At 42.3% G+C, this 26,813-nt stretch overlaps 2 protein-coding genes across 5 annotated transcripts in view; both read right to left on the bottom strand.

Annotated features, from left to right (window-relative positions):
- BRPF3 (bromodomain and PHD finger containing 3) overlaps positions 1 to 12,704 on the bottom strand; it is a 47,694-nt gene extending 34,990 nt beyond the window's left edge. For 2 of the 4 annotated variants that reach the window (XM_044443743.1, XM_044443752.1), the window contains exon 1: positions 12,452 to 12,704. The gene's annotated coding sequence lies outside the window, so the exon portion shown is untranslated. The remainder of the gene's footprint in view (positions 1 to 12,451) is intronic. The other 2 variants (XM_044443762.1, XM_044443770.1) reach the window with 2 other exon arrangements.
- A 5,785-nt stretch (positions 12,705 to 18,489) lies between these two features.
- LOC123024287 (mitogen-activated protein kinase HOG1-like) overlaps positions 18,490 to 26,813 on the bottom strand; it is a 72,830-nt gene continuing 64,506 nt past the window's right edge. The window contains exons 23-25 of the mRNA XM_044431838.1: positions 24,260 to 24,338; positions 21,153 to 21,329; positions 18,490 to 18,798 (exon numbers count right to left, since the gene is read on the bottom strand). Coding sequence (XP_044287773.1) covers positions 18,719 to 18,798; positions 21,153 to 21,329; positions 24,260 to 24,338 — 336 coding nt within the window. The 3' untranslated portion in view covers positions 18,490 to 18,718. The remainder of the gene's footprint in view (positions 18,799 to 21,152; positions 21,330 to 24,259; positions 24,339 to 26,813) is intronic.

Below are 26,813 nucleotides of genomic sequence, written 5' to 3'. Positions count from 1 at the left end.
TCCCAAGTAAGAAGGTACAGGGTTGCATCCTAAAAACAATTAATCTCTGGATAGCCCATAACATTAAGAAATCCTGAATTTGAACTCAGAAATTGTTTTTGCTCCTGTTCTTCTCAAATGTTTAAAAACATGTGGTGATTACAGAAAAAAGAAACAAAAATTGCATGATCCGCTTATAGGAAAGCTAGAAACAGAATGACTAGAGGAGTAACAACCCAAGCAAGTTTTTTAAAAGGAAGAAATGGACAGGAGGAAGACAGTTGTTTGAAAAGTCCTGAAAAAAAGACCTAGTAGGAAAAACACAAACTAATGCGATAAGGTTAACTGAAGCTGGAACTAAACATCGCACTGTCTCTTGAGTGTTGACTAAAAAGATAAAAATGGCCCAATGGTTATCTTTGGTTGCAGGCTGGGTGTGAAGTTTCAAAGTAGCAGCTTACTAGCACAACTTCTGAGGGTTGTTTTGGCAGAAAATACAACTTACAAATGGCTCAAATAAATAATACATAAGATCCATATGTCACTGAGGTATAATGCAGTGCTTCTCATCTCTTGCAAATATGGAGTACATTGCAAAACATGAGGTTTGGCCCATTTGCAAATCTCAGATCAGTTTAATTCTGCAAACACCTTTTCATTGAAGAAAAATAGCCAGTCAGACCTAAAATAGCAATTAATTAGCTCTGAATATAAAGTAGTCCTATTCCAGGACTGACTTTATGGCTGTGTTTGCATATAATACTAAATCAGGCTTTAGTGTTAAGAGGATGAACCAATGCAAGCCTCAAGTTTGTATGGTCTTCCTCTCTTCCCAGTCTCCTCTAGCAAACTGGACATGAGAAGCTTTCACTTTCATTTGAGATTAACTAAAGTTATTGTTATATCTAAACCCTAAACTGTGGTACATTTTTACCAGTTATTCTTTTAGAAACAAGGCAGTTTCTGAAACCATAGTTAAAAGTTGGTTTATTTCAACTAATCATAGATTAACAACAGTGGCCCCATATGGACATCAATATAAGCTATGGTTTTCCTCACTGATTGCAAGGTATGAGGGTTCAATATCCTACACTCCCCTCCAAGATCAGTGCATTACACTGTCTTTGACTTTGAAAAGAGTTTTCCAAGCCATCCTCTCATCTCTGGGACACTTGCCAGGAACTGTTCACTTCATTAACTGCAGTGTGCCATGCTGTTTGGAATAACAAACTCATTAATACTAACTATGGTTAAGTTTAACCATGATTCCTGAAGCTGGCTTGCTTAAATTACTCATAGTTAGCAATAACTAGCTGTGGTTAACTAATGGTGGAAGCAAAAATTGAATTCTGTCTCTTAGCCACAGAGAAGGAAACACACAGACCAGAGGCTCATTGTGGCTTATTTGCACCACACTAAATCAGCTCGTCCAGTTTTGTATGTCTTGATAAATTGCAATTACCCTACAGTGGAAGCAAAAACTTTCTTCCTGCAGTTACTGGGGGTAGGGAGAAATCTTAGGCTCCCTGCAGTTCATCTACACAATGCTAACCCATAGTATGTATTGCATGCAAATAGCACCATCCACAGCAAACGAACCACGTGGATTCAAAATTGCACTAAGTTAAAAAATATTCAGATAACTAGACTCTGTAAAATGCAAGTGCCAAACAGGTGTTGCAAACTTTTTCCCTTGCAAAAGCTTTCTATTTAACTCTGTTTAACAGAGAGAAATTTAGCAGTCACCTCATTCCTACAAATAGGGATTTTCACCTGATATGCAGCTCCTAATGGTGCACCTAATGGGGAACTTCTAGCTTGCCAGCTGGATGTCGCCTGGGTGTTGGGAATGTTCCCAGTGGTTCCCGATTCAGCCCCTTCCATCTTCTTTCTCCAGGCCCAGAGATTTTGTCTCTGATGATCAATGACTGGAGATAAGGCATTTTCTCTAATCTTCTCTGCCACCTAAAAGCATTGTGCCTGTTAAAAAGCTTCCATTAGTGCCAACAAAGGCTTTTTTAAAGGCTAAATGCAGGAAAGGAAGGGCTAATACATGCTCTGTTAAATTAAGCACACATTCTAATGGTGGTAGCTACAATTCAGTTGTGGTTATAGTATGAACCTTTAGCTTGCTCTAAAGAGCACATACCATTCTCAAACTACTTGCTCTGGAGTAATGTAATTTAAGTCAGTAAGGCAACTTTGCATTAAATTGCTTAAAGACTGCTGCAAAATAGTAAAATGGGGGGGGGGGGGAGAACCTAATTGCCCAGCTACCAAAATACTGATGCTGACACCTAGAAATTTGTTTTTCTCCCTGCTCTATGAAGCATCTAGCACCTAAACATAATAACATTATTATGAATAATAAAACTATTATGCTGTCTTCTAAACAATTTAAACATTTTAACAACATCTGTTATCCAACTATCCAAATGGTTATATAAAATCTAATCACCCACATCTTAATGAGGTTTTTAGCAATAAAATTATTATTAATAATTGTAATTCTGGAACTGTAGGTCCTCTTACCTGGAAATAAATTCTTCTGAACTCCATAAGACTGCCTTCCAGGCAAACATGGACAGAACTAGACTATCAGAGTACCTATAAAATTTGCAGCGTTGTGTATCTTTAAAAAGTAACGGTGTACCCTGACTAAAACTGCAAAATGTTCTGTACAGAAAGTACCTGGAAAGACATCGCTTGAAAGTGCCTATAGCCACCTGGTTCTTTCCAAGCACTTCAGCATTAAGCATTTTGCAGGCATTGGTGGTATCAAATTTGAATAATTACCCTTAATCCTGTGGCCTTTCAACAGCTAGAAGTTAAAATTTGCAGTAAACAGTGATAGGTTATCCTGAAAAAAGAATTATAAAATTTCCTGCTATCCTAAAACAACTGAGATACAATTTAACACATTCAACTTCCATTTGCTCACTTTACATGATGCTGCAATATTTCAGACATTTTCCCAAGAGCTATATGTATTTGAACCAAGCAGGGAAAAATTAATACACATTTGCTATGCTACTGTAACCCCTATGAAATATTGGTTCAGTCCCAAGAGGTGGGATTAGGAGCAGGGCAGCGAATAAGATTTGAATCGAAGAGTGGGAAAGCTGAAGGGGCAGGAGCTGCTGTTGCCACTTAAGGACTGCTAAGGCCCTTGCCTACTTGGTCTATGTTTTTGAAGATTCTGCATGTGGAGCTGATTCTTCTATGTTATCAATATTCAGACCAGTTGAGGAGGATATCTTGGATTTTCTTGTCCAAATTTGAATTTAAAAGGACACTTGAACTTTGCAATTCTACAAGCAATTTCTGTATTAGTGCTATTGCCAAAGACTTGGGTGCACAAGTTGTCACATTTTATTGTTAGACTTGCTCACGTTATCTGTTATATAATTGTGAATAAGAAGAGATTCATTCTGTGAAAATGTGTTTGCAATGTTCATTAATAGATCATTAAGTAAACAAATAGCCCCATAGAACCTATAAGTGTTACAGTATCCTATACATATCTACTCAGATGTAAATGAAACTCAGTTTACTACCAGGTAAATAGATACAGGATAAAAAGGTAAAACGTTAAGGTTTCCCCTTGACATTAAAGTCCAGTCATGCCTGACTCTAGGGGACGGCGCTCATCTCCGTTTCCTGGCCAAGGGAGCCAGCACGGCATGACTAAACACTGAAGTGCACAGAACACTGTTACCTTTCCACCAAAGTGGTACCTTTTTATCTACTTGCATTTGCATGCTTTCGAACTGCAAGGTTGGCAGGAGCTGGGACAGAGTACGGGAGCTCAGCCCGTTGTGCAGATTCGAACCGGCGACCTTTCGATCAACCAGCACAGCAGTTTAAACCACTGGGCCACCTGATAGCAGCCTTCAAAAGCAATCTCCTGGGGAGAGAGTCCATGCAGAGGAATGATCACATCCTAAACCCTATCAAGTTTTTGTTGGTCAGGACAGAAGTGGGAAAGCAGCTTTATTCCTTTTCCCTCTTTGCTAAGCTAGTTTCTGTTATGTAAATGTTTCCCATTGGTCTTTATGGGAGAGAAAATAAGTACACAGGCATGAAGGGCCTACCGAGGGAATAGGGGGGCTTTTCATACAGAATATCTAAGGACCTCCCTTGACACATTCCTTTTTACCATCTACCACCAGGGGTGGCAACTTCAAGAGCCCCAGGGACCATTTTTGCCCCTGTAACTCCCTGTGCAGACCACAGTTCTTGGAGACACGCAAGGAAAAAAAGATTTGCTTGCTGCCACCATCCAGGAAAGACCCTCGCAGGCAGAGAGGAATATTTGCTGCATCCCCTTACAGGCCCCAAGCAGCCTCCCAGAGGTGCCTACGATTGCTCCCTTAATGTGACCTAATGGTTATATTTAAACACATTCAAAGCTTTTACTTGGAAACTATTGTTATTGCCATGTGTAAATATTTTATAGCATGGCAACATAATTAGACACGCTTTTCATACATTATTTAGATCTGGCAGTTAAAAAAAGTTGTTAATGTACTAATTTTAGCATGCCCAAAGAGTTGTGTGCTTAGGTAGATGTGTTTCCTAGTGATCAGCCCTACATCCAACTTAACATACCAAATGTGGTTGCTATAGTCTGTTGAGTGCTAAGTGGAAATAGGGCCTATTAAGTTGCAGCACCTCCTTGCTGGAAAGCCTTCAATTGTTTTGTTTTCTCAAGCAAGGACAATTCTATTTACCCATCCCTTCCAGCATGGAATGTGAACTTGAAGATTGGGTCTATCCACTTTGCTGAGTTTCTTCTATGTTTGTGTTCTACTTTGTTTTAATGATAATGTAATTTAATATTGCTGTGTTATTTTCTTACACTACCCTGATAGGTAACCTGAAAGGTGGCCTACAAATCTTTTAAGTAAATTTATAAAAATCAGGGCTGGAGAAGTATTTTCACATAGCCCTGAAATAAATAATAGCCTATGTTGCAAATTGGTTCCGTCCCCTTGGCACAATGCTGTAGTGTATATATTGGCTGTGTTAGTCCTTAAGAGTGCATGCTCAACAAAGTGGGAACATTTCAATTTATTTCTGAAGATTCCATGCTTTTAATCTTTAACAAAATGATCAAAATGATAACCTAAAATCAGGGTTGTCTATTTTGCTAGACTTTTGGTATTGTAAAGAGATAATGGTGCATTTAAAAACCAAAGGACTTTGTCCATTAGGAAAAAAAAATCTACAGAGTTGGGTAAGAAAATGCTACAAAACTGAATGTACACTTTCATATTCTTCAGAATTCTTTATCAAACTAAATAGTAAAAAAAGCTGGGAGTAGGAGAACTGCACTTACACTAAGTCTCAAGATGGAGATCACATAGTGAATGAGTGAGTCCCTGAGCAGGTTCCCATGTAATGCCAAGCCACAGGGAAAACCACAGTGCCGTAGTTTGTCATTATGTCTGAACTCAGCACCCATGATGAAGCATAGCAAGTTTGGTCTCCGTGGAACTACATGGAGAAATATTAGCTCGTTGTAAGGTTTCCATGCTTCACTGTGGCTTGTTTTCCCGTTTGAACCCATAAACCACACTTGCTTGTGGTTTGCATGCTTTTACCATGGACTTCTATGGCAGGAGCAGTCACAGCCGCTGCAGCTGCTCCAGTCTGCATTTGTCACTGTCCAAATCTGCCCAACAACTGTTGAGTTGCTATCAGCAGCATTGGGACTGGCTACTTTGCACATCCTTTCTGCCTTTCAGAGCGCAGCTGTTGGATGCCCAGCTGTGATGACGGAATCTCGCTAGCTGGTGGGGGATTGCACTGCACCACCTTCAACAGCAGCGACTGTGAGGATGGCCCATGGCTGGAACTCCAGGCTGGTCACTGCACTGCAGCATGGCTTGCTTAGTGTACTGACTGAAGCATATTCCTCATCTTTTCTTTTTAAGCATGTGTGTGTTTTAAGAAACTCAATTTCCTGTTTATCCAAAGGTAAGGTTAAACTGCAGGTGCAAATATTTCTTTTACACAGGGTGTGTAAATTTTATTTAAATACAGTCCTGTCAAGGACTGTGAGAGTTGTCTTTGTGAGTGGATAAGAATATGGGAAATATCCTGTGGAAGTTTTCTTTCCAAAAGCTAATTCTGAAAGGACTTTCTTGAGAGGCAAGGAGATACAGAAAAGGATGATAGAGGAAAGGGAGAAATGAAGGTGAGAGAAGTACAAAGGAAAAGATAATCTTGGTCATAAACACATTCCCCTTCAGGGTTGATTCCATGCTAGAGCCCTTGAATGATGCTAAAGGACTAACTTCCACATTTAGCTGGAAACACCATTATAGGATTTTGTCTATTTCTATTCCTCATCTTTGTCCTAATTTGGCCACTTCAGCAGTATAAATATGTGAATGTGTAATTGAGACCATGTACTTCCACTGGCAGAAGCTCATTTGAGTTCATACCAACACAGCAAAGCTTCATGGCATATCCTATAGTTCCCAGTTGGCGTATCTTAAGTACAGCGTCTCGCCCTTGGGAGTCTAATGTTCCACCAGTATATTTCTAAATGAACATATTTTACAATGACACATGGGCTGTGTTCTTTAGTACTCTTTTATCTAAAGGAAACAAAACCCTGCAGAGATGCCTTTGGAAATTTCCCATGTTTGGGAGAGGAGATAAACAATTTTGCAAACTACAGAATTAGGGAATGTTTGTAGGGTACAATACCAACTGCCTCTCTGAGGTTGGAAATCAGCCTTGGAGAGAGCTAAAGGGGCATGTTTGGGCAGGGTGCGGGGGCTAGGATCAACAGCTTACACCATACCCGAACAGCGCCCAGCCTCCTTCATTCCCCCTCCACCTCATCTAGAGAACTAGCTAGATGAAATGCAGGGTATGAGCCATGGGTTGGCAAAACCAGTACCACCCCACACACACTTTTTTGTATTCAGAGGCTAATGTGTCTGGAGCGTTGAGGTCATCGGACTGGGCCCCAAGCCTGTAATTCTATACCCACTTAACTAGAGTAAGCACTATTGAACTGAATGAGATTTACCTGCTCTGTTTCTGACCTCTCTCAATGGCCAAGGGAGCCCTAACTCTGAACTTACAACATTAATATAGGAAAATGAATTATGAGTTCACCAAAGTAAGAGAGTTTACTTTTTTTCACCAGGTTTACTGCTGTAGCATATAGCAGATTGGTATACAGAATTTAGAAGGTAAAGCTTTGCCTGGCAGGGAAATAAAGTGATTGGAAAAGCCTCACTGGCTTATGTTCTGCAAGTCAGGCTACTTTTAAAGGCACAGGACAAGAAGCATGTACAATTCTAACAACAATGAAGGGAAAATATAAAATTGAGAAAATACAAATATTCTTTATTTATTTTCTTTATTTCCTTCCTTTTTTCCTTCAAGGTAGTTTATATAAACTTCTGCCTTTCAGTCTTATGCTCACAACAATCCTGTGAAGTAGGTTAGGCTGAGAGGGAGTGACTCAAAGTTACCCATTGAGTTTTATGGCTGAGATATGGCTGTGATCTTTATCTCCCAGATCCCACTCTAACCCAGACTTTATCAACTTTTTTTTTTACCTTGAAGGAACCCTTGAAATATTTTTCATCTCTCAGGGAACCCCTGCATAAAAATTGTCATAAAGGTAGGCCCTGGATTTAATTTAAATTGATTTTAATCAGTGCGATTTACAATATTTACAAATTTATTAGCAATGTTGAACAGGATGGTTATTGAAAACCATAAGATAAATCAAATCAACATGAACAAAAATACTGCCAAAACAGTGTTATTTTGGAAACTAAAATGAAGAATGATGTGTTTCTTTAATGCGAAACCTGTGCTTGTTTTTTGCTACACATATACTTAAATCTGAGTCAAACTTTGGGCATCAAGTAAGGGAAGGGGGATTTTGCAACATCTTCCCAAGTCTATGAACCTCTCAGTTCACCTGTTCACATGTACTCAGAAGTATCACCAAATTTAATGTTATAGATATTATTATTCTTATTATTTATTTATTAATGTGCCTTACCACCTACCACCTTTCCCATAAGAACTGTTTTGCAGATTAAGAGGGGAAAGATTCCTCTAGCCCAGCCTGGACTGCCTGTAGAAAGAGTTCACCAGCCACATGGGAAGTGAGCAACCTCCTCCTTTGCTTTGTCCCAGCACCACACCTCAGAGATAGATCACCTCTTCCCCCTGCACTGTTCACCAGCTGGGGCCTGTTTCTCACACCTTCCCCTGAGTGGCCAACACCTGTCTGTAAAGCATGGGAGGGTGTGATGAAAGGAGGTGAAATAAGAACCACTGCTGGTTGTTTCATGTCAGGCACCAACTCAAGCAGATGCTTCCCACCCTGATCCCTTCCCAAGGACTCTCTGGGCCCCCTCCCTCCTCCTAGCAACTAGGGCAATCAGAATGGCTCCTCAAGCAATAAGTCTTGTATGATTTTATATTACAACACACACGCATGTGAATGTGAAAACACAATGTTTATTTTATACAAACACACACCCATGACCTCTCGCAGAATCCCTGGCAAACTTTTGCAGAATCCTAGGGTTCAGAGAACCCTGGGTAAGAAAGGCTGCTCTAACCACTACACTATACTAGCTCTTGAATATGCACTGGCTGAATATAAAAGATTTGAAAAATACATTGATAAAATAGGACTTGTTTAAAACTTTTGTGAACTTTAGAAGTGATGCCCTTTTAATGAAGGGTGGCAGGATAGCTAACAAGTAATGTGTAGCTCAAACAAGGTCCATAAAATTGTTTTATCAGGCCTCTAGGAACCCTGCCAAATTTGAACAGTGAAGAAAGCTGACAGGAAGAAAAATAATGCGTTCAAAAGTTGGGGCTGGAAGAGAGCTTTGTGAATACTCTGGACTGTCAGAAATATGAATAAGTGGGTCCTAGATTAAATCAAGTCAGAACTTTCCATAGATATGAAAATTACAAAATAGAGGCTGTCATACTTTGGGCACAGTGATTAAGACTGCAGGATTGGAACTCAAAAGATCTGGCTTCCAGTCCCCAGTGAGCCCTGGATCTAACTGGGTGACTCTGGGCCAGTCAAGACTCTTAGCCCAACCTACCTCACAAGGTTCTTGTTGTGGGGATAAGATTGAGAGGAGGAGAGTTATGTAAGCTTCCTTGGTTCATTGAAAGGAAAACAAGGCAGTATTATAAGTATAATTTAAACATTAAAAAGAAAAGAACAAGACTCAGTGGAGAAGACAAGCACGCTAGGGAAAGTTGAAGCCAGAAGAAAAGGAAGACCTAGTATGAGATCCATAGAAGTAGCCACAGCCTTGAATTTACATGTGTTGAGCAGGGCTGTCACGGATAGAACATTTGAGGGCTTTCATTCACAGGGTCTCAATAAGATAGTGACAACTTAAGGGGACATAACAACCAAATTCCACTTGTGAAAGAAAAAATCATTTTCAAAGATCTGATGCACAGAGACCATGAATAAAAACTATTTCACACATTAATGATACATTTCCAGTTGGATTCTGTAAGTAATGCTCCAGGAATGCTTTAATGATTTCTCACCTTACCATAGTGCTTAACTACTAGCAAAGGAATACTTTCGTGCAAAATACAATTCCAGTTCTGAAAGAAAATTGCCTCTTCCCAAAGAATACAAAAGCTAGCAATCCCTGGTTTGCCTATTAGCCCCTCCACACTTTTTTGGTTTTCTTTTGTAATAATCATGAACGCTGCCAGCTGGCTACATAAGATAGGCATTGCTCTCAGTTGCATTTCCTTGCTTTTTCATACTCAAAGCATCCTAACAGCATGCTAATTCAGCACCTATTAGAAAATGTTAACTATACAGATTACTCACAGATCACAAACACAATTTAATTCCTTGCTTCTGGCCTCCCACTCCTGTGACATAAGACCATGCTTCTTTCATTGTTATATTATTGCAAAGAATATTTGAGGATTGAGTATACCTTCTGCTCCGATACTACAGTAGCTTTCCTTCAGTGTGTACACACAGTACTACCAAACTTTCTACCTTCCTTAAATGGCCTTCCCTGTCCTCCCTTCCAAGATTTTGGCCCTTGACTACTTCCAACATTTGCAAATTATCATCAGGTCAAACTGCTTCAGCTCTGTCACCCTGTTTCCACCAACTCAGCATGTTACCAAAGAACAATATATGACAACTCCCTGTTGAAGCTTTTGTCTAGACTGTTTTCTCTTATTATAACACCTTTTATCCCATTCTTTCCATATGCCTCTAAACAATATTTCTATCATGCATCTATTGAATTAAAAACAAAGTATGCACCTTATATACAAAATTATGCCTATGCTCTGTGCCACATGCTACATAATGAGATCCAAAAGTTTCTCACAGAGTAATCCAGATTATGATTCTGGCACAGAAGCCTTTGACACTGGCTGAACCGGTATGAGACTCAAAGGGCCAGTTTTCATGATCAAAACAAGCCACAACATGTGCCAGACAAAATTTGCATAATCACCTCCAGGCCGTGGCTTATTACATCAGCCAAGTATGGCTTGTTGGAAAGGTTAAACAACCCTCAAATAACCCTGCAACAGTACATGGGTGATTCAAGAGTTGTTAACCATTCAACTAGCCGTGCCTCCTGGGTTTGGGTTACATGATAGGCCACAGCCAGGTGGCAATTGTGCAGTTCACACTTGGTATGCAAAGCAGCTCCCAACAAATCACTTGGTAGTTTGTTCTGATAATTTGAATCAGGTCAGAATGTTTAGATGCCAGAGAGCTAAACACTTTGCTGTCCAATTCTGTGAAGGAATGCAAAGTTGTCAGTTTGGCTGAAATCAAAGCTCCATACAGGTTGATTGGAAGGTAAAAAAAATCCAAAGAACAAGACAGACAATAGAAAGAGGGATTTAAGGAAGGAGGAGAATGAGATTTGAATAAAAGCACAAATGATAAGATGGAGAACTGAAGCAAAGTCTGCTCAGAGAGGATACTTAAGAGACCCTCACAGGGAAATTCTGCCAGGTGGGGCTTCTACCCTTACAGTAGCATTGTGATCTGGCAGCCCTAAGGGGGCCAGAAGAGACAAGGAAGTAGCAGTGAGTTGTATATACCAACTGGAACTAACCAGCCATATAGGCCAGTCTGTGAATTTGTAATGTCTATTGAATGAATGCAAAATGAACAGTTCTAAAGCAACATATTTTTAAAAAAAATCAAATGCTGTAAGTATAGACACATGTGGGGTGTTCTTTGTGTATTCAGCTCCAACCACTTCTTTTCTATATATCCAACTCTAGCAGCAGTTCGCAAGCAATGAAAATTATGACCAAACCATGTCCTGAGAAGAAAGTGACCCCCAATGCATGAGTTACTGTGCCTCTGGACTTGCCCATGGAATAACTTATTCGCTCCCATTCTATGGACTTTATGGAGTCAATACAATAAAGCAACATTTAGACCATACTAGACTCTCTTAGTTCTGTGTGCATGTTTGTATCTCGAATGCACTTACAGCAGATGCCACTCAAGAATCTACCATAAAGGGTGCCACAGAAGTCACAACAGAGAACTCAGCTACAGACTCAACAGAGAGATGATTCCCTGCCACCAAGCTGACATCAGTGTGTGTTTGTGTGCCACTTTATGGACAACATCTTATTCTAGCTATAAACCTGCCAATACTAAAGTATCTCTAAAAACTGTACTCTGAGAACAGCGAGGCCTTTGGGGTGCTACTAAAGGCTTTTCCAGGGAGGCCCGAATGCACATGCACTAGTAGGTATCAAGCCTGCAGTACAGACGGAGAAGCAGAAACCTATCAGGCCTCACAAGAGAAACCTTTCCCCAGGGGATTGGACTGGTCTGTGCCACAACTCAGGCCTTTTCACGTGATAGAGCGTGCAACACCCTTGAACTACCAGATGTGAGCGACCCCGGCTCCATCCAAAGCAAAGGGAAGACTGGGTGGGGAAGAGGGGCTGAGTATCAATTTGCCAACATCTACAAGCCCCTCTGAGGGGGAAATCCCTCGACTAATTACAGGGCAGGTAAAGGAAACAGTCGTAGCCAAGCTCTCATTGGGCGCCACCGCTGTCCATCGTCCTCCCCCTCCGTCAATAGCCGCAACCAGCGCGCGGGCGGGCGCGACGTATCCTCGACTACACCAATGGGGAAGGGGAAGGTGGGCGTGGTGAATGGTGTCCCGGTTTTGAGGGCGAACAAGATGGCGGGGATCGGTTTCCCTGTCCCCCCCGTGTTCTCACTCACTATTTCCCTTCTCAACCCCGGTATAAGGCGCCTTGGAGGGAGCCCCTCCCCGCAGCTCGGAGGGCGCTAGGCCTCTGTAGCCCTGCCACCCCCTTCCCGCTCAGCTCGGTCACCTTCCCGCGACCCTGGGAGCAGGACTGAGGGAAGGGGGAAAGGAACGAGGTTGCCGGTGCGTGGGGGAGTCCCGGCTCTACTTGCCTGGGCCGCTTTCTCGTCTTCCTTGGCGACGGCACCGGGTCTTCCGCGGGGCAGACGGGCTCGCAGCGTCGGCGAGGGGGGAGGGGTGCAAGATGTCGGCTCAGCCCGTGTCTTCTCAGCGCCGCCCCCTCATGCCCACGGCTCCCAGCCTCCTCGGCCCCGTTGCCGCTCGCTTCAGCGCCTCCGCCGCGGCTCCGGCTCCTGTTGCGGGGTGGGGGAGGGAGCGAAGGGAGGCAAGATGGAGGCGGCGGCGGCAGGAGCGCAGCCCGGCCAAACGATGGAGAGAGAGCGAGAGAGAGGGAAGGGGGGGGGAGGGAAAGAGGCGGCGAGGGAGGGGGCTGCTACCGCGCTCCGCTCTCTCTCTTCCCCCCCGGACAGGGACCGCCCCCCCTTGCCTTTCCTCCCTGGACACGAATCTTGGAGGCCCGGGGGCAGCGGTTGGCGTGGGGGGGACGCTGCCGCCGAAATAAGTTAATGAGCACCGCACTGTAGCGGGCAGACCTTTGGGACTGATTCCCTCGGATGCACTGTGTTGCATTAGGTGTGGGGGAACCCTGAGCTGGTTCCCAGGGGAGCTTATCTGAATGCTGGGGAGGTAGGGAAAGATTTGTTGTCTTAAACCATTGGGTTCTTGGGGATCATCTTGTAGCAACCACAGAACTTGTTTCCATGATCAGAGTCCTACACTAAGTCTTTACTGTACAGCAAATGTATGTGAATCTCATGAAGATTGTCACATGTTCTGCCTGAACACATGTGTAATTTGCTTATGGCATATTCATTAGGTAGTTATGGCCAGCAAAGGGCAAGTATTTTGTGTATCCCCTGGTGATACACAAAATGTGGTGTTAGCACAGACAGGAGAGTCATTGCTATGTAATGTAAAGCAGCCCTAACCCAGGCTGCCTCCTTATAAATAGTAGAGGAGTTGGCATACCTGTGTCTTGATGGAGCCAGTTCAGAGGAAGACCTGTGATGGAACAAGCACCCATAAGTATTCCTGTGCAGGTGGTACAGTATGAAGGTTTTCTATCACAGCTGCTGAAAAGGAGGGCTGACTTCACATATTGCATGTAGAAGAAAGCTTTATCTTCCTTTGGCAATGGTTATACTTGCTGTAGACAAATAATTCACACAGATGGTGTGCTGCCACAGTCTTACCAATATGGGTTAGGTAAGTTACACACAAAAAGTTGGGCCAGTATGAGCTGTGTTTGATGCAAAGTCATGCCATATTATATCTTTTCCAGGTAGTTTCTCATTTTTCATTTGTACCAAAGCACTGTACTAAGAACAGCTTTGTGTGACTATATATATGTTTGTCCCATATGTGATAACTCCAACTAAGTATGTTATGACTATGAAATCTTCTGTATTCCTTCAAATAACCTAATTACAAAGAGTGAGTAGATTCTGAAGAAAGCAGAATTGCCCTGTTGTAGTTGGCCCTTTATTTCAGAAGAGGTGATAAGAGGGAAGACTTAGTAATACTATTTACTACCTGAGAGGCATATGAAAGGGATATTTCCTTTGCGTGAGAGTGATCTGATATGTGGCACTTTCATGCTATGAATAGGATCAGATTAAAATGGGTAATTTTGGGGTTTGTGGAAGTGACAATAGGCATACCACTTACTGTGTTGGCAGTTTTTCAGAAATAGCTATGGGCAATGTGTTTGAAAGTCACCCTGCACCAACAGAGAGGGTTAGCTTCCTTCCAGAGATTATGAGAGAAATAGGTAGTGGTACTAAAGGGCACTTTGGTGCATTTAATAGGCTCTACTTCTCTAACAATCTATCTCTCTAACAATTGTACCAGCCATCCTGGGTGTTGATACAGACTCTGACCACAGTAAAAAATGTTATAACTTACCATTGTATATTTTGGGGTATTTAGAGATAGGGTAACCAAAATTTCTTGGTACTCCTAACAAGCTGGTAGGATCATATAATAAAGAGACTTAACACACTAACTGTTTCAGAATATTCTTAAAATTCATCTGCTCATCTTCTTGCAAAGTATCAGGTTTATGTAGAAAAGTTATTGTTGGAACAGTACTAACATCTTGTATTATACAGGTTTGGACACTGAGGAAGTATGGGGAAGTTGAGACTGAGTTATCATGACCCTTTTAAAGGCAAGCACTTCAGAGTACACAAACATGGCCAGCACATGTATACTCAGTATATTGTTTCCAAATTAAATCCAGTTAGTTCTCCATGTTGCATCTGTTAATCCTCTATGCAGAACAGACTTCTATCAAAGTGTCTTCTGAAAAAGAAGCTAGAAATCTATCAGTGCAGCAGTGTTATGCGAATAGAGCAGTCCACATCTTATATACTAATAGAAGAATTTGCTATTCTTGTGACTATCAAGAATTCCAAAATGAAGACACTTTCCCAAGGGCAGCTGTAATACGATTTTTTTCTTGGCAGTTTGTTAACACTAGCCAGATCAAGTAATGCTTCCTTTTAATAGAAGAGTGCAGCACTAGTCACTGCCAAGATAATAGCTGTGGGGGGAAGTTAATTGTAGGAAGCACAAAAGAGGGTGAGTAGACAGCCTCAAGACAAAAGCATGTAGAAGCAATTTAAAATTCGCAGAAATTCCCAATGGTGTGGCTAGGTGGTTGAGGTACTAGTTTTAACAACCCAGGTATCTTCAAAGACAGGCTTGTGAAGGAAGGGATAAGGAGGTCATGTTCAGGCAAAAGATTTGTTCTCTGTCCAACAAATTAAGAATTAAGTGTCATTATGTTGAGTTCTGAGCTCATTTTCAAGGTGCTGGCACTCACCTTTAAAATCACTCGAGCAATAAATGCCTGCCTATACTTTAAGATCATCTGCCAAAGCCCTTTGGGTAAGGTGAGACAAGGAGCAACCAGGGAGAAGGTTCTTTTGGCAGTATCACAGCAGTTTTCAGTTTGTTCCCCAAAGAAGATCACCAGGCACCAAGAAAAAAACATTTTTATTTATACAGCCCATCAAAATCAGGTACTAGACCAAGACCGTTATATCTGAACAGGAATGTTTTGTTGAATACAGTTTGTCATGTACTTTAATCTTGGACATGCTAGCCCTTCATACAAGTTTGGCTACTTACAAGCATACCCATAATCTGGGTGCATGATGAACCCACTCATATTAGAAAGTGCAGATTCAGAATGAGTGTGCCCCAAGACAGTTTTTAAAAACAAGCTTCTAAATATTTGTCTGAGCCTGCCATGAGCAAAGTGACTATCCCATTTTTTCCAGGAATTTATCTCATTATTGTCATTGCATTTAATATGTACTGAGAGCAGGCCTGTGCTTGTGAAATGTAAATGAGAATTTGCATGAATTGCACAGTATTTCTGTGTAAACGAGAGGAAAGTCAACATTTGTACCTGCTAATTCCTATGAAACAAATATAAGAAATAAAAGTGCATTGAACTATGGGAAAGGAAGGCACATATTTAATAATGTTTAGGGACCTAAAGGCAGCAATAGTGGAACAAGTAGCCATGTAGAGTACATAGTTTCACAAGAGGTCTGCAAAGAAACTGGTGACTTTTCAAAATAAACATCATTGTTTGCCATTGAGACATTTCCTTACTCTGCTACAGTCTGACTTTTTAGAAAGCTTCTGCAGGTCACACATGTCAATTATTTATGACTGGTGTTTTGTGAACAGCAAATGAGATTGGATTTAATACATTAACTGCTAGGTCTTAATATCTGGGCCTCTGTTGTCAGAGTGTGCTTTAGCACAAGGCCGCTGGAGCAGCGCAGCATGTCCATTCCTAATGTTTCCCTGCTGACAGAAGCCTATCTGGCACAAATGGGGCTGGGGGACCCTGCCAACACATAGTTTGTTGTGATATTCCAAGGGTCACTTGGCCAGTTTAGGAGCCTGAAGATGGTTGCAATTCAATGCTTGAGTCCAGGGGCCATCGCTGGGGTAGCGGAGATGTAAGGCAATCCACACGGTTGCTGCAGCTCGATGACTCTGTCAAGGCACTCCTTGTGGGATGGGGCGGTGGGGGGAGCTGTAAGGCAGCCCGTTCTGTTCTGCAAGTTATTAATGGGTGTTATGGTGGCTGCAGGCAGTTGTTTATTTTCTTTTCCTTTAAAAGCATCGATGTGATTGTAACATGGAAAATGAAATGCAAGTATTTCACAGGCTTAAAAGGAGTCAAGGGAAGGGACAAATTGTGACACAGGAATAGGTGTTAAAAGTGTCTTTAAAATGGGACATACTTTATGGATTATACCTCATTCCATCACATGCTCCCCTACTATCATTTTAAATAGTTTGTGTAATTGCCAAGTTTTTCCTGTGAGTACCTGTAAAAGACTGCTATTCCATCAGCTCTTTCTCAGTTTGTCCTCGTAATTCTAGTCCACATGCTAAGGCATTTTTTTTTGCCCGTGGGCATTGATATTTGATTCTCATGTTTCAGGGGCTCTTGCTTCAGTGCAAAGAGGAGCTTGGCAGTGTATATACAGATTGCTCTTAATGTTTCTATTTTATCATCTTTGCCTCCCACACCAGTATCTACATCCATTTGCACCACACTTTATATGTTGCAGTTGCAGTCTGTTGAGATGTTTGTTAATATTTAAGTGCTACTCAAACTTGCAGTGTTAACATTATTGACAACAGACTTTGGAGGTTCACTTTTCCCCTTGATTCTAGGACCAGCCCTATCTTTAGGCAGAAAGGGCTGCCTATCTTTAGTCAGGTCAAGCAGTAGATTTTGGGCATCAAACAGCAGCAAATTAGTTTGTCGTTGTACATCTGTTGTCAGAGGTGGGAGAATGGCTATGGAATGTTCTGCTTCATGTGCCAAAAGAACTAGGTGGCTTTGGATACTTTGATTAGGAGTGGGGAGCAGTGATCATGCACTGCTTTGCCTCAGGTAGCAAAATTTCTTGGGCCGAACCTGCTTAAACCATGTAACCCCATTCACATGCTGCAGCCCACCGTGGCTTGTTTAAGTTATGGTGGCTTGTGGTACATGCCAGTGGACTTCTGCATATTCAAGTTGCAATTGGTTACCCACACCAGCAATGCAGTATGCTTGGGTTGCCAATGTTGCAAATAACTAAATACACAACCTGTGGATTGTGGGTAAATTATTAACCACACCAATAGTCCACCGTCACCAGATTTGCACAACATGGCAAGCCATTGCTATGGTTTGAACATGCAAAATAGCTGCTTGCACATGCTACTAAGTCACTGTGGCTTAATGTGAAGTGCTAAGTAGCTCAGTGATTGAATGGCCAAGTTCACAGACTCGCAGAGGAAAAATAAGCCATGGTAATTTATTTTCTCTCCTTAAGCGTGACAGTTGCAAGCTACCTAATTAGCATGATTACCCTCACTGGATGTAGTTTGTGATGTCTGAACCTGACAATGGTGGGTGGCCAAAGTGGTTTATAAGTCACCCTGAAACCAATGGCTTGTTCTAGGGTTTCAGAGTGGTTCATAAACTGCCCAGTCTCACTGGGTTCAGCAGTCAGAACCCCCTGCACCTAGTGATGGCAATTCTGCTAATTTGGTGGGTTGCATCCGGCATGGGTGGAGAGGGAAAATCAGCTCTGTGGTCTATTTTTCCTCCTTAATCATCCAGTGGTTGTACATAGAATAATTTTGAGTGACCTTAACTCAAAGATGTCTTGAATTGTCTGAAAAACCAGTTCATATGTTTATCATTGCTTTAATCATGTAGGCATTTCCCTTTCAGAGTAAGGCCTAATGTCAGACAAATAAGAATAGAGGGGCACTAATTTACTTTCAAGTCTGTAAGACTTTGTCCATAATCCTTGTGGTTTTCTAATTGTACTTTCTTACACCAGTGTTTATTTTATTCCTTTAAATGCGGCCAGCCTTATTCACTTGAGGATGCAAAGTTCCTAATTCAGGCAGAGAAAGGACTCCACGAACTATAACAAAAAGAATTCTGGTAACACTGTAGCTTTTTCAACCAATCAGCAAACCAGTTACAAAACACAAAATTACAAAAATATAAAAAAATGTGGAGGTTACAATATATCACAAAGTACTTTTAATAAGAAGCATCTTCATTTTTGGCAGAGAAAGATGTTGCTTGTGCAATTCTTGCCTTCAGATTAAGACTGCACTCCCATTATACATTTAGTCCTTATGTTCTACATATGCAGACTTTTTCCTGCTGATGAATATTTACTCTTGGTTGGGGTCAAAATGCTGATCTACGTTGTATCATGGGAAAGACAGCCCAGTGTCAGGCATGCCAGCGCTTACAATGTCATACCACTTCTCCTCTTGGAGTCTTTTCGTGCAATTGGGCTGAAGGACAGTATTTCATTGTAAACATGCCCTTGAAAGAGAAGAAAAAGATATGAGTGCATGCATGTTCAGACTACACAGATCTTCTGAATGGGGATATGACTACAATGAAAACTCAGACTGATGCAAGTCCCTGTTGTGGGACAATCTGAAATATCCTGAGGGATGTCAGCATTTTGGGAATACGGAATTAAATATTCTGCTTCTTTAAATACAAGGGAAACATTTGATTTAGGACTGCAAATATTTGAGAAAGTTGGCATTCTTATTGTAAAGTCACTAAGGTGCAACCCTTGGGCCTTGGAATTTCACCTAGTGGTCCACAGGATCTTCAAGAGCTGCAGCACTGAGACCTTCCGGCCTTGGTGCTTGGATGCTGAAGACCACGCTTCCTTGCAGCTGGCACAGAATGACCCAGATCAGCAGCCCTGCATGGGGGTGGGGTGTCAGGGCAGTAGGGTGGGGCCGTCAACCTACACCATTTAGGTACCTTCCCTAAGAGAGTCAAGCCTATTTAGCACACCAAACACACTGAGCTGCAAGCTAACAGGATGCCTTCCAATGTTCTAATAAATCTGAAATGTTTATTAACAGATTGAAAAAAAGAAAGAAAGTGCAGTTGGTGCCAAGAATATGGGGTCCTTCCAGACAACTCTCTGTGCTGTCAATCCAAAGGCATTGAGCAGTTATCCTGCCTTTCCCTCCTTAATTGTTTCTTGTTTTCTGGTAAGAAAAAAATATGGAAGACATGGCTGGAAAATACAGGAGGGTTAAAAATGGAAGATGATGCCATCTGAAATCCTATAAACTCTATGAATCAGGGCAATTTTCATCTCCGACACAGCTAGAGATGATGGAGGAGGGAGAATAAGAATGGATAATGAGTGCTTTGAGAAAGGCAGTAGAAGCAGGGGGAAGTTGTATTCTGAAACTTGGGAGCCGGTGGTAGCATAAGGGATTGGAGGAAAGATGTTTGGTCTACCGTTGTGCAACAATTTAAGTCAGCATTTGTTTCAGTTAAACACCTTGCATTTCAGGTTTGCTGAGCCCCATGTTAGCATGCCCATCTAGATATGTGGGAGGGGGTTCACCCACTGGTTCACACAGCTAACAAACATGGGCATAGACTAAAGCCGATTGGCTAAATTTATTAGAAAGGTGCAAAGAAAAGGCCTGAAACTAAATGACTTTAAACTTGAAACTTCTGTTTACCTGCCAGACCGGCTAAATCCACACACTTGCTCTTACTGTTCTACTCTTCTTTGTGATCCTGAGAAGTATCCAGCCAACCAGTTCACATGTACTCCTCTGTCTATAGCAGGGGTGGACAAACTTTTTTCATTCGGGGGCTGCCTGACTGGCTGGGACTGGTATTGACTGGGCCTCCTAATACATCAGAATGGGAATCACTGAATGAAGAGAGGCTTGGACTTCACCCTTCCTTGGCAAGCTTGATCAAAACTGCTGTTTCCCTGCTCCTCTTAGCAGTGAGGGAATGGTGATCTCTGCATCAGGATCACTGGGGGGAGATGAGGTTAAGGCCCCTCTCTTACCGTCAGTGCTACTAGTCAAGATTACTGTTCCTCTGTAGTTCACAGCAACAGTGAAAGGGGAATCTGGTCCCCGACAGCCAGCAGAAAGCTCACCGTCTGCACATTGGGGGAAGTGGGGGGATGCAGATTGCCCATAGCTGGTCTACAGATCATGCCAAGTGGGTGTGGCCAGGCCATGTAGCTCATCCACCTGTAGGAGCCTAAAGTCAGGTAGAAAATTGTCTTCTCTCCACTGTGGGCTTTATGGCTTTACAGCCAGTATCTGATCTAGAGTTCGAGCAGGATAACTGGGAACCTTGGAGTCCAATTGTGGGAAGCTTGGGACCCAGGAGCCACCTTGGTCTAGTTTCCCATCTGATTGCAGCCCAACTGGGGGATGACACCCCACAGTCACAGCTGCAAGAGGCAGCCTTGAAGGAGGGCTCTGCCTTACAGCCAGGGAGTGTGTGAACAATATAGGAAGAAGACTACTGAGCACCAGAGTTCAGGGTCAGCCAGAATATGAAGTCCCCTGAGACAACGTGATTGTTTACAGGTCAGATTTCCCTGTTAGAAAGTGGCAGAAGGGGAAGCTTTAGCAAACCCCTCCCTTGTATTTAAGGCAGTGTTCAAGCTAAAGAATCTTTGTTGAGACAATTGTAATTGCTTGGAATACTTCCTTGTCTTTCCTTATCATGCATTTTGGACCTCATCTGCCTTGCACTTATGATTGCAACTCTGGCTTGTATCTGATGGGAAGATGCTTCTATACCCTGAGATGCTTTCTGCTTTCCTGGTTGAGCTCATTATCCAACGGTTGTAGGAGGCAAATCTTTAGGCATAGCCAACTTACTTCTCCATTCATTGATGGAAAGTTTTTCACCCTCAATGGAATCATCATAGGACTGCTGTGCCTCTGTCTCTTCCTCAACATCTCTGAAAGGGTCAAAGTATGCATGGGCCAGAGCTTGGGTGGCTGTAAGACGCTTTCCCACATCCAGCTGCAACATTTTGTCAAGCAAGTCCACTGCTGCAAGAAAGGAAGTGAGCATCACTAGTTAAACAAGGCAGAAACACTTGCCGCAAGGGTGACTCTGGAAGAATAATGGCTTAATAATGAAACTATCTAAATAAATGAGGCACCTTCCCATGTCCAGCTGCGGCACCTCATCTAATAAATCCCAAATGGTTTTCTTTATTATATTTGTATCCCATTACCATGAAAGGAGCTCAACACATTATCCTTCAATAAAAATTCAATCCAGCTGTTGTACAGTCTCAGACATTCTTAGCTTCAGAGATGAAACGATATTGATTTTTCCCTCTTGATCATTTTTACATTTAGAACATTATTAAGGATTTTGGGCTCAACTCCCCCACCAAAAAAATCCCCAGAATGATAAGACTTGCACTTCATCCATAGGCCTGCTAAGGATGAGCAGGGTTGCTTATCAGCCCTTCAGAGCAAATATATGAAAAGGTGGAATGTGATCCCAATACTTTTTAATGTTTCAAAATGCCCCTTTTCTTTGTAATGGCATGCAGTCCTGCTAACTGGGGTATTTAACATATTTGGAAGCACCAGGTTGGAGGAAGTTCACTCTAATATAACCATTACATCAAATTCAAAAATTTGTTCTAAAATGAAGTAAAGCAGAAGTAAAACCAACTTACGGTAGTTCACATTTTTCCCTGTGTGAACAATTCTAAGGAATCGCAGATACTCAGACTGAGAAATGAAATTTGTGAACCAGCAGATTGCAAATAATCAGCTGCAATTTCTGAAAGTGATAGCTCAAAAATTGCCACCACTAGAATTGCTATTGATTATAGGTGCTTCCAGATGAGGTCATTCATTGCAATAGTTTATCATTACATTTATAGCTTGCCTTTTTTCCTGCAAGGAATACAACGTGGCTTGCATAATCTTCCTCCTCTCCTCCTTAGGCTGAGAAGGAGTAACTGATCCAAACACGGAATTGTGACAGGTTGACTACAGCACAATCCTTGCGTTGTTCCTCCCCCTTGCTGCGCATTGCTACCATGTTTCCCCGATTGATGGTCGGGAGCATGCCAGAATGTTGCCAGATGTCAGCTGCCCACTCCACCACATGTGGTGCACCCCGTCCCTTCCTTCACCAAGAACGTCCATGGAGAGGCAGGGTGGTGTTTTCAAACGACTTCTTAATGCAACACATGGCATGGTCTACAGCCTACATGTAGCGATGTGTGTAGCAGATGTAAGCAAACATCAAAAGTCGCATGTGACTATGTTTACAAAACAATATACATGTGGCGGGGGGGGGGAGGTATACACAGCTCTTGTGCAAGTTGAGATGTCCAAACTTCCTCCCTAAAGGGGGAGCAATGCTCACCCTTTGACTGCAAGCCACACACCCTGCCCAAAATATCACCCATAAGGAACAGTGATCATTCTAGTCCCCAGGTCTGTAAGGACTGTAAGTATAGCTCAGGAGAATCTAAGCTAACGTTCCCTATTATTTATGCCTTGAACGGAGATGGGAGGAAGCACTTCTGGATAAGTTGGAAAGTCTAGTCTTCCTCCCACAAAGAAAAGCAATACTTGTCAGTTGACTGCAACTGCTGCCACCACAGCTAAAATTATTGCTGATGGACTTGAAGAATTTGGAGCAGTCCTTGAGTGCTGTGTGGTTCTGCCACAGACAGCCATTTCCTTTGCATAATATTCAAAGGACTCGATGTTACCATCATTATTCCTCAGCTTGTCCTATATTCCCGCACCTCCCTGGGTGCACACATGCATATGCACGCGCGCGCGCGCACACACACACACACACACACACACACAGAGAGAGAGAGAGAGAGAGAGAGAGAGAGAGAGAGAGAGAGAGAGAGAGAGAGAGAATAAACAAATCTAGTCTTTCCTGCTTTTTTCAAGAAACGCTTCTTCCATTATAGCCAATCTGCACAAATCCTTCATCAGATGTTGCCTCAGCAAAAGTAAAACTGACTGTGGCTCCACTGATGCCGGAAATGCAGTGGCTTGTGCTCAGATGCAGAGTAAGAGGAAGAGATGTTGTGAAATGCACCTCAAGAAACGTAGGAGACCATCTCACAGTAGTACCACATCTCAAGAAGCAGCAGTACTACTACAGGACTTCTGTGTAACATAAGGGCACTTTTTGTAGGATGCCTTAAAAAAACCCCTCGATGTTTCTATTAAGAAAAAGGACAGGATGAGCACCAGACAAAAGTGGGCTGCTTACAAACTGTTGACAACATTGTATGGACAACATGGGTGGCAAACCAGGGTGCTTACACAATAAATACCTCATGTGAAATCACCCCAAAACAGTGACCTGTTGTTCATTTGCTAAGTTTCTCAGTGTGATCGTATGCAAATTTTGGGAGTGTCAGAAATACATCAATTCCTTTTTAAAGCAGCTCCTAGTTAATTTCTTTGTGAGAGATTTAACTTAAATATTCAACAGATTCAGATTATAAGAGCAAGTAGTTATTTCATGCTTTAAAATTTCTCCTGGCAAATTAAGCAAGCTAAATTACACTAGGCTTGAAAAACAGGAAGACAGGAAACCTAGAAATTAACCAATCTGTCAAGACAGTTTCCTTCTCAGTCCTTGTCCTTTTTACATGCTACAGATGTTGTGCTTATTCTCTTAGGCAGCCTATGTGGTGTGGGGGAGAAATTGGACAAAAGCATGTCACATATTGGCCTTGTAATGCTCAGATATTTCAGTAGCCAGCTCTCACAGATGAAAGTATCCCAGCGCCTAACACAAAGCCGTATAGAAAATGTCAGATATTCTGCTCCATAGAAAGAGCTCTTATTTTTGAAGTGTTACACCAAACTTTTAAAAGGGTTTAAACTTCTTAACCTATCATGCAAGGTGACCTGCATGACTCCTGCAGGGTGGGGGGAAGATGTCTTACAAAGGAGTAAAGTGAAATAAAACTTACCCAGAGGACTGGCTTTGCGGAAAAGCAGAGACAAATCCATTTTGGGAATCTTGGGGAGTGATTGTATGTAGCTTTTAGCCTAAAAGAAACAAGACTTTCATACAGGCATGAAGAGATTCTGCAGCTGGAAAAAGGTGAGGGATGATATTAAGCAGTGTGTACACTGTTGATCAACCAAAATCTCACACATGCAACCAACATTTTACCTCTCATATTAACCTCCTTTGAGTATTAGAAATTCACCACCATGCTATTTATACCTGCCTCTTGTTATATTTCAGAGGGAGGTAACCTGAGGCCCTCAACCAATTTTAGGCAAGTTGGAGGAGCTCGGTGAGAAAGGAGGGCAAAAAACACAGTTCAGACACAGACCATTGCTTATTTGAGTGTTGTTTCACTTTTGAGCAATCCCTGTTGCCCACGTTTAGATGACATAAGAAACCAGGGCAACCCCTACTAGGAACTAAATTTTCAAAATGGTTGCAAGCACATGCCGCAACCCACGCCATGGTTTACCACAGCGATTGCGTGAACGGGACTTCTAAGTAAGCAGAAGTAATATAGGATTGTGCTGTTAGTTAAATTTAAATGCTGAATTGTCACATGTCTAAAATACTATAGAATGGGTGCTTTCAGGTGAGTCTTTCATTGGACAATTTCCCTGCTTCATTCACAGATTTTTGGGGGATGGGGTGAGGTGGGGGTTTTCAAATGATCTTATCTTCCTTTTCTAACTTGCATGTTTTCCTACCATATCTATCATCATTTTTCTTACCACAAAAAAAGTGAAGGAGGGAAAGCAAGAGCAGCTGCAGAAATCTTTCTGACTGGTACAGCTAAGTGCCCCCCATCTGGAAGCACCCCAAATCATGCAGCCATCAAATCCCCAGATGCCAATCACTGTTTCAATATTTACATTTCACCGAGGCTTCAAAAAGCTATACTACATCCTTAGTCTTTTGACCTTCTGATCCCATCTTTGAACAGCCAGTTAAAACATATCCCGATGTACTTCAGCCTTTGCACTGGCACTCCTGTTAAGTCCCTTTGCAAGCCTGTCTACAACATGGGGAAGAACATTCCTGTGCTGCTAATCAGGGAGGGTGCAGTTTGCTGGATTATGCAGCAAACTAGTGGCATACAGCCTTCCTCCTTGCCTATGTGTGTTCTGGTGGAGGGTGGGGAACTGGCAGGTCAGACTTCCCCTCTTTACCCTCTTCTCATCCTATGACTGGGTTCACACAACATGACAACCCCTCAAAGGTAATTAGACATGATGGACTGTTATGTCATCCAAATCTAGCCTGCTTCCCACAGGGAAGCTTATCTATTGGTAACAACAATCCAAGGTTTAGTCTTGGGGTTGTCACATCCATGATGGGTGAACCCAAGACAGCAATGCCAGGGTGGCTTGTGAGGATCAGTTAGTGAGCTGCTTGGCAAGAATGGGACCCCAATGCATCATGGACTCGGATCAGGGTCGTCCCCTCCACAAATACCCAAGAGGCAATTCAGAGGGAAAGCTTTTGATTTGATTTTTTTAAACTGAAGTGATAAGTGCTCTGAAAAGGAACTATAAAAAATGGGGGGGATTAATATTCCCCTGATTTCTGGAGTAACTGGAAACTCAGGAAACTATTGGAAAAGTGGAGGTCACTGAAATGTGTCAGTTCAACACTTAAAATCCAGAGGACTACTAATATCTCCCTGCCTTTCGGTGTACCTTCTTTCCCACTTTGCCAGTGCTTTTCAATTGACTACTTGACAGTTGCTTCCTGGCAGCTGTAAACAAGTCAGTTTATATGCAGTCTCACCATATATGTTCCCCTTCATCCTTCCAGCTGAAATGTACAAGGAAATTGGCCAGAAAATCTATGCATACTGGACAGCCAAAAGAGTGTTCAAAGAAGCCCAAAAACTGCTTTGTTTTGTTTTTAAAGATGAACACAGTTATACAATTTTCAGGGGCCAGGGAAAAAATAGGATCTTGATTGCACTTTTTGGAGGTTACAGGGGAAAAAAAACTTTGTCAGTGGATGCAGATGGGTAGTAACTGGTGTGGAAAGGAGACAAGATGGGTTCTGCCATGAAGTTCATACTCACCAATCACTCTCAGGCATAATGTGGGTTGCTCCATGACCAGCCCACACTGACTAGGTTCATAAGACACAACAACCTACCATTGGTGACAAGTCACAATGGAGTGCTGTGCCATGCAAGCCAGGATCAATTCCTGCAGTATGACTTCTTTGAGGGCAACAAGCCATTTTAACAATCCATTGATTGTTGAACTGCTTGCAGTATTCACAACAGGCTGTCATGTCATCCTAACTTGGGCTACCAGCCCCATCCTGGGTACCAGGAATTGGCTACCAAGCCCCTGGGGAAGAGTAGCAAAATAACCCTTGCTCCTTTTGTCCAGCTTGCACAGGCACCTGCCAATGTTAGCTGAACCACAAGTGCCCAAGTGGCAATTTAATGCCCTCCCCACAATGATCACAAGCTCATTATAGCTTGTTCTCTCTTGGGGGCTGTTTTGACGGGCAATCGCAAA

The sequence above is a fragment of the Varanus komodoensis genome, unplaced genomic scaffold (genome assembly GCF_004798865.1).
Source record: "Varanus komodoensis strain SLA01 unplaced genomic scaffold, ASM479886v1 scaffold1, whole genome shotgun sequence".
Taxonomy (NCBI): Eukaryota; Metazoa; Chordata; class Lepidosauria; order Squamata; family Varanidae; genus Varanus; species Varanus komodoensis.
This window is presented reverse-complemented; position numbering and strand designations above follow the sequence as displayed.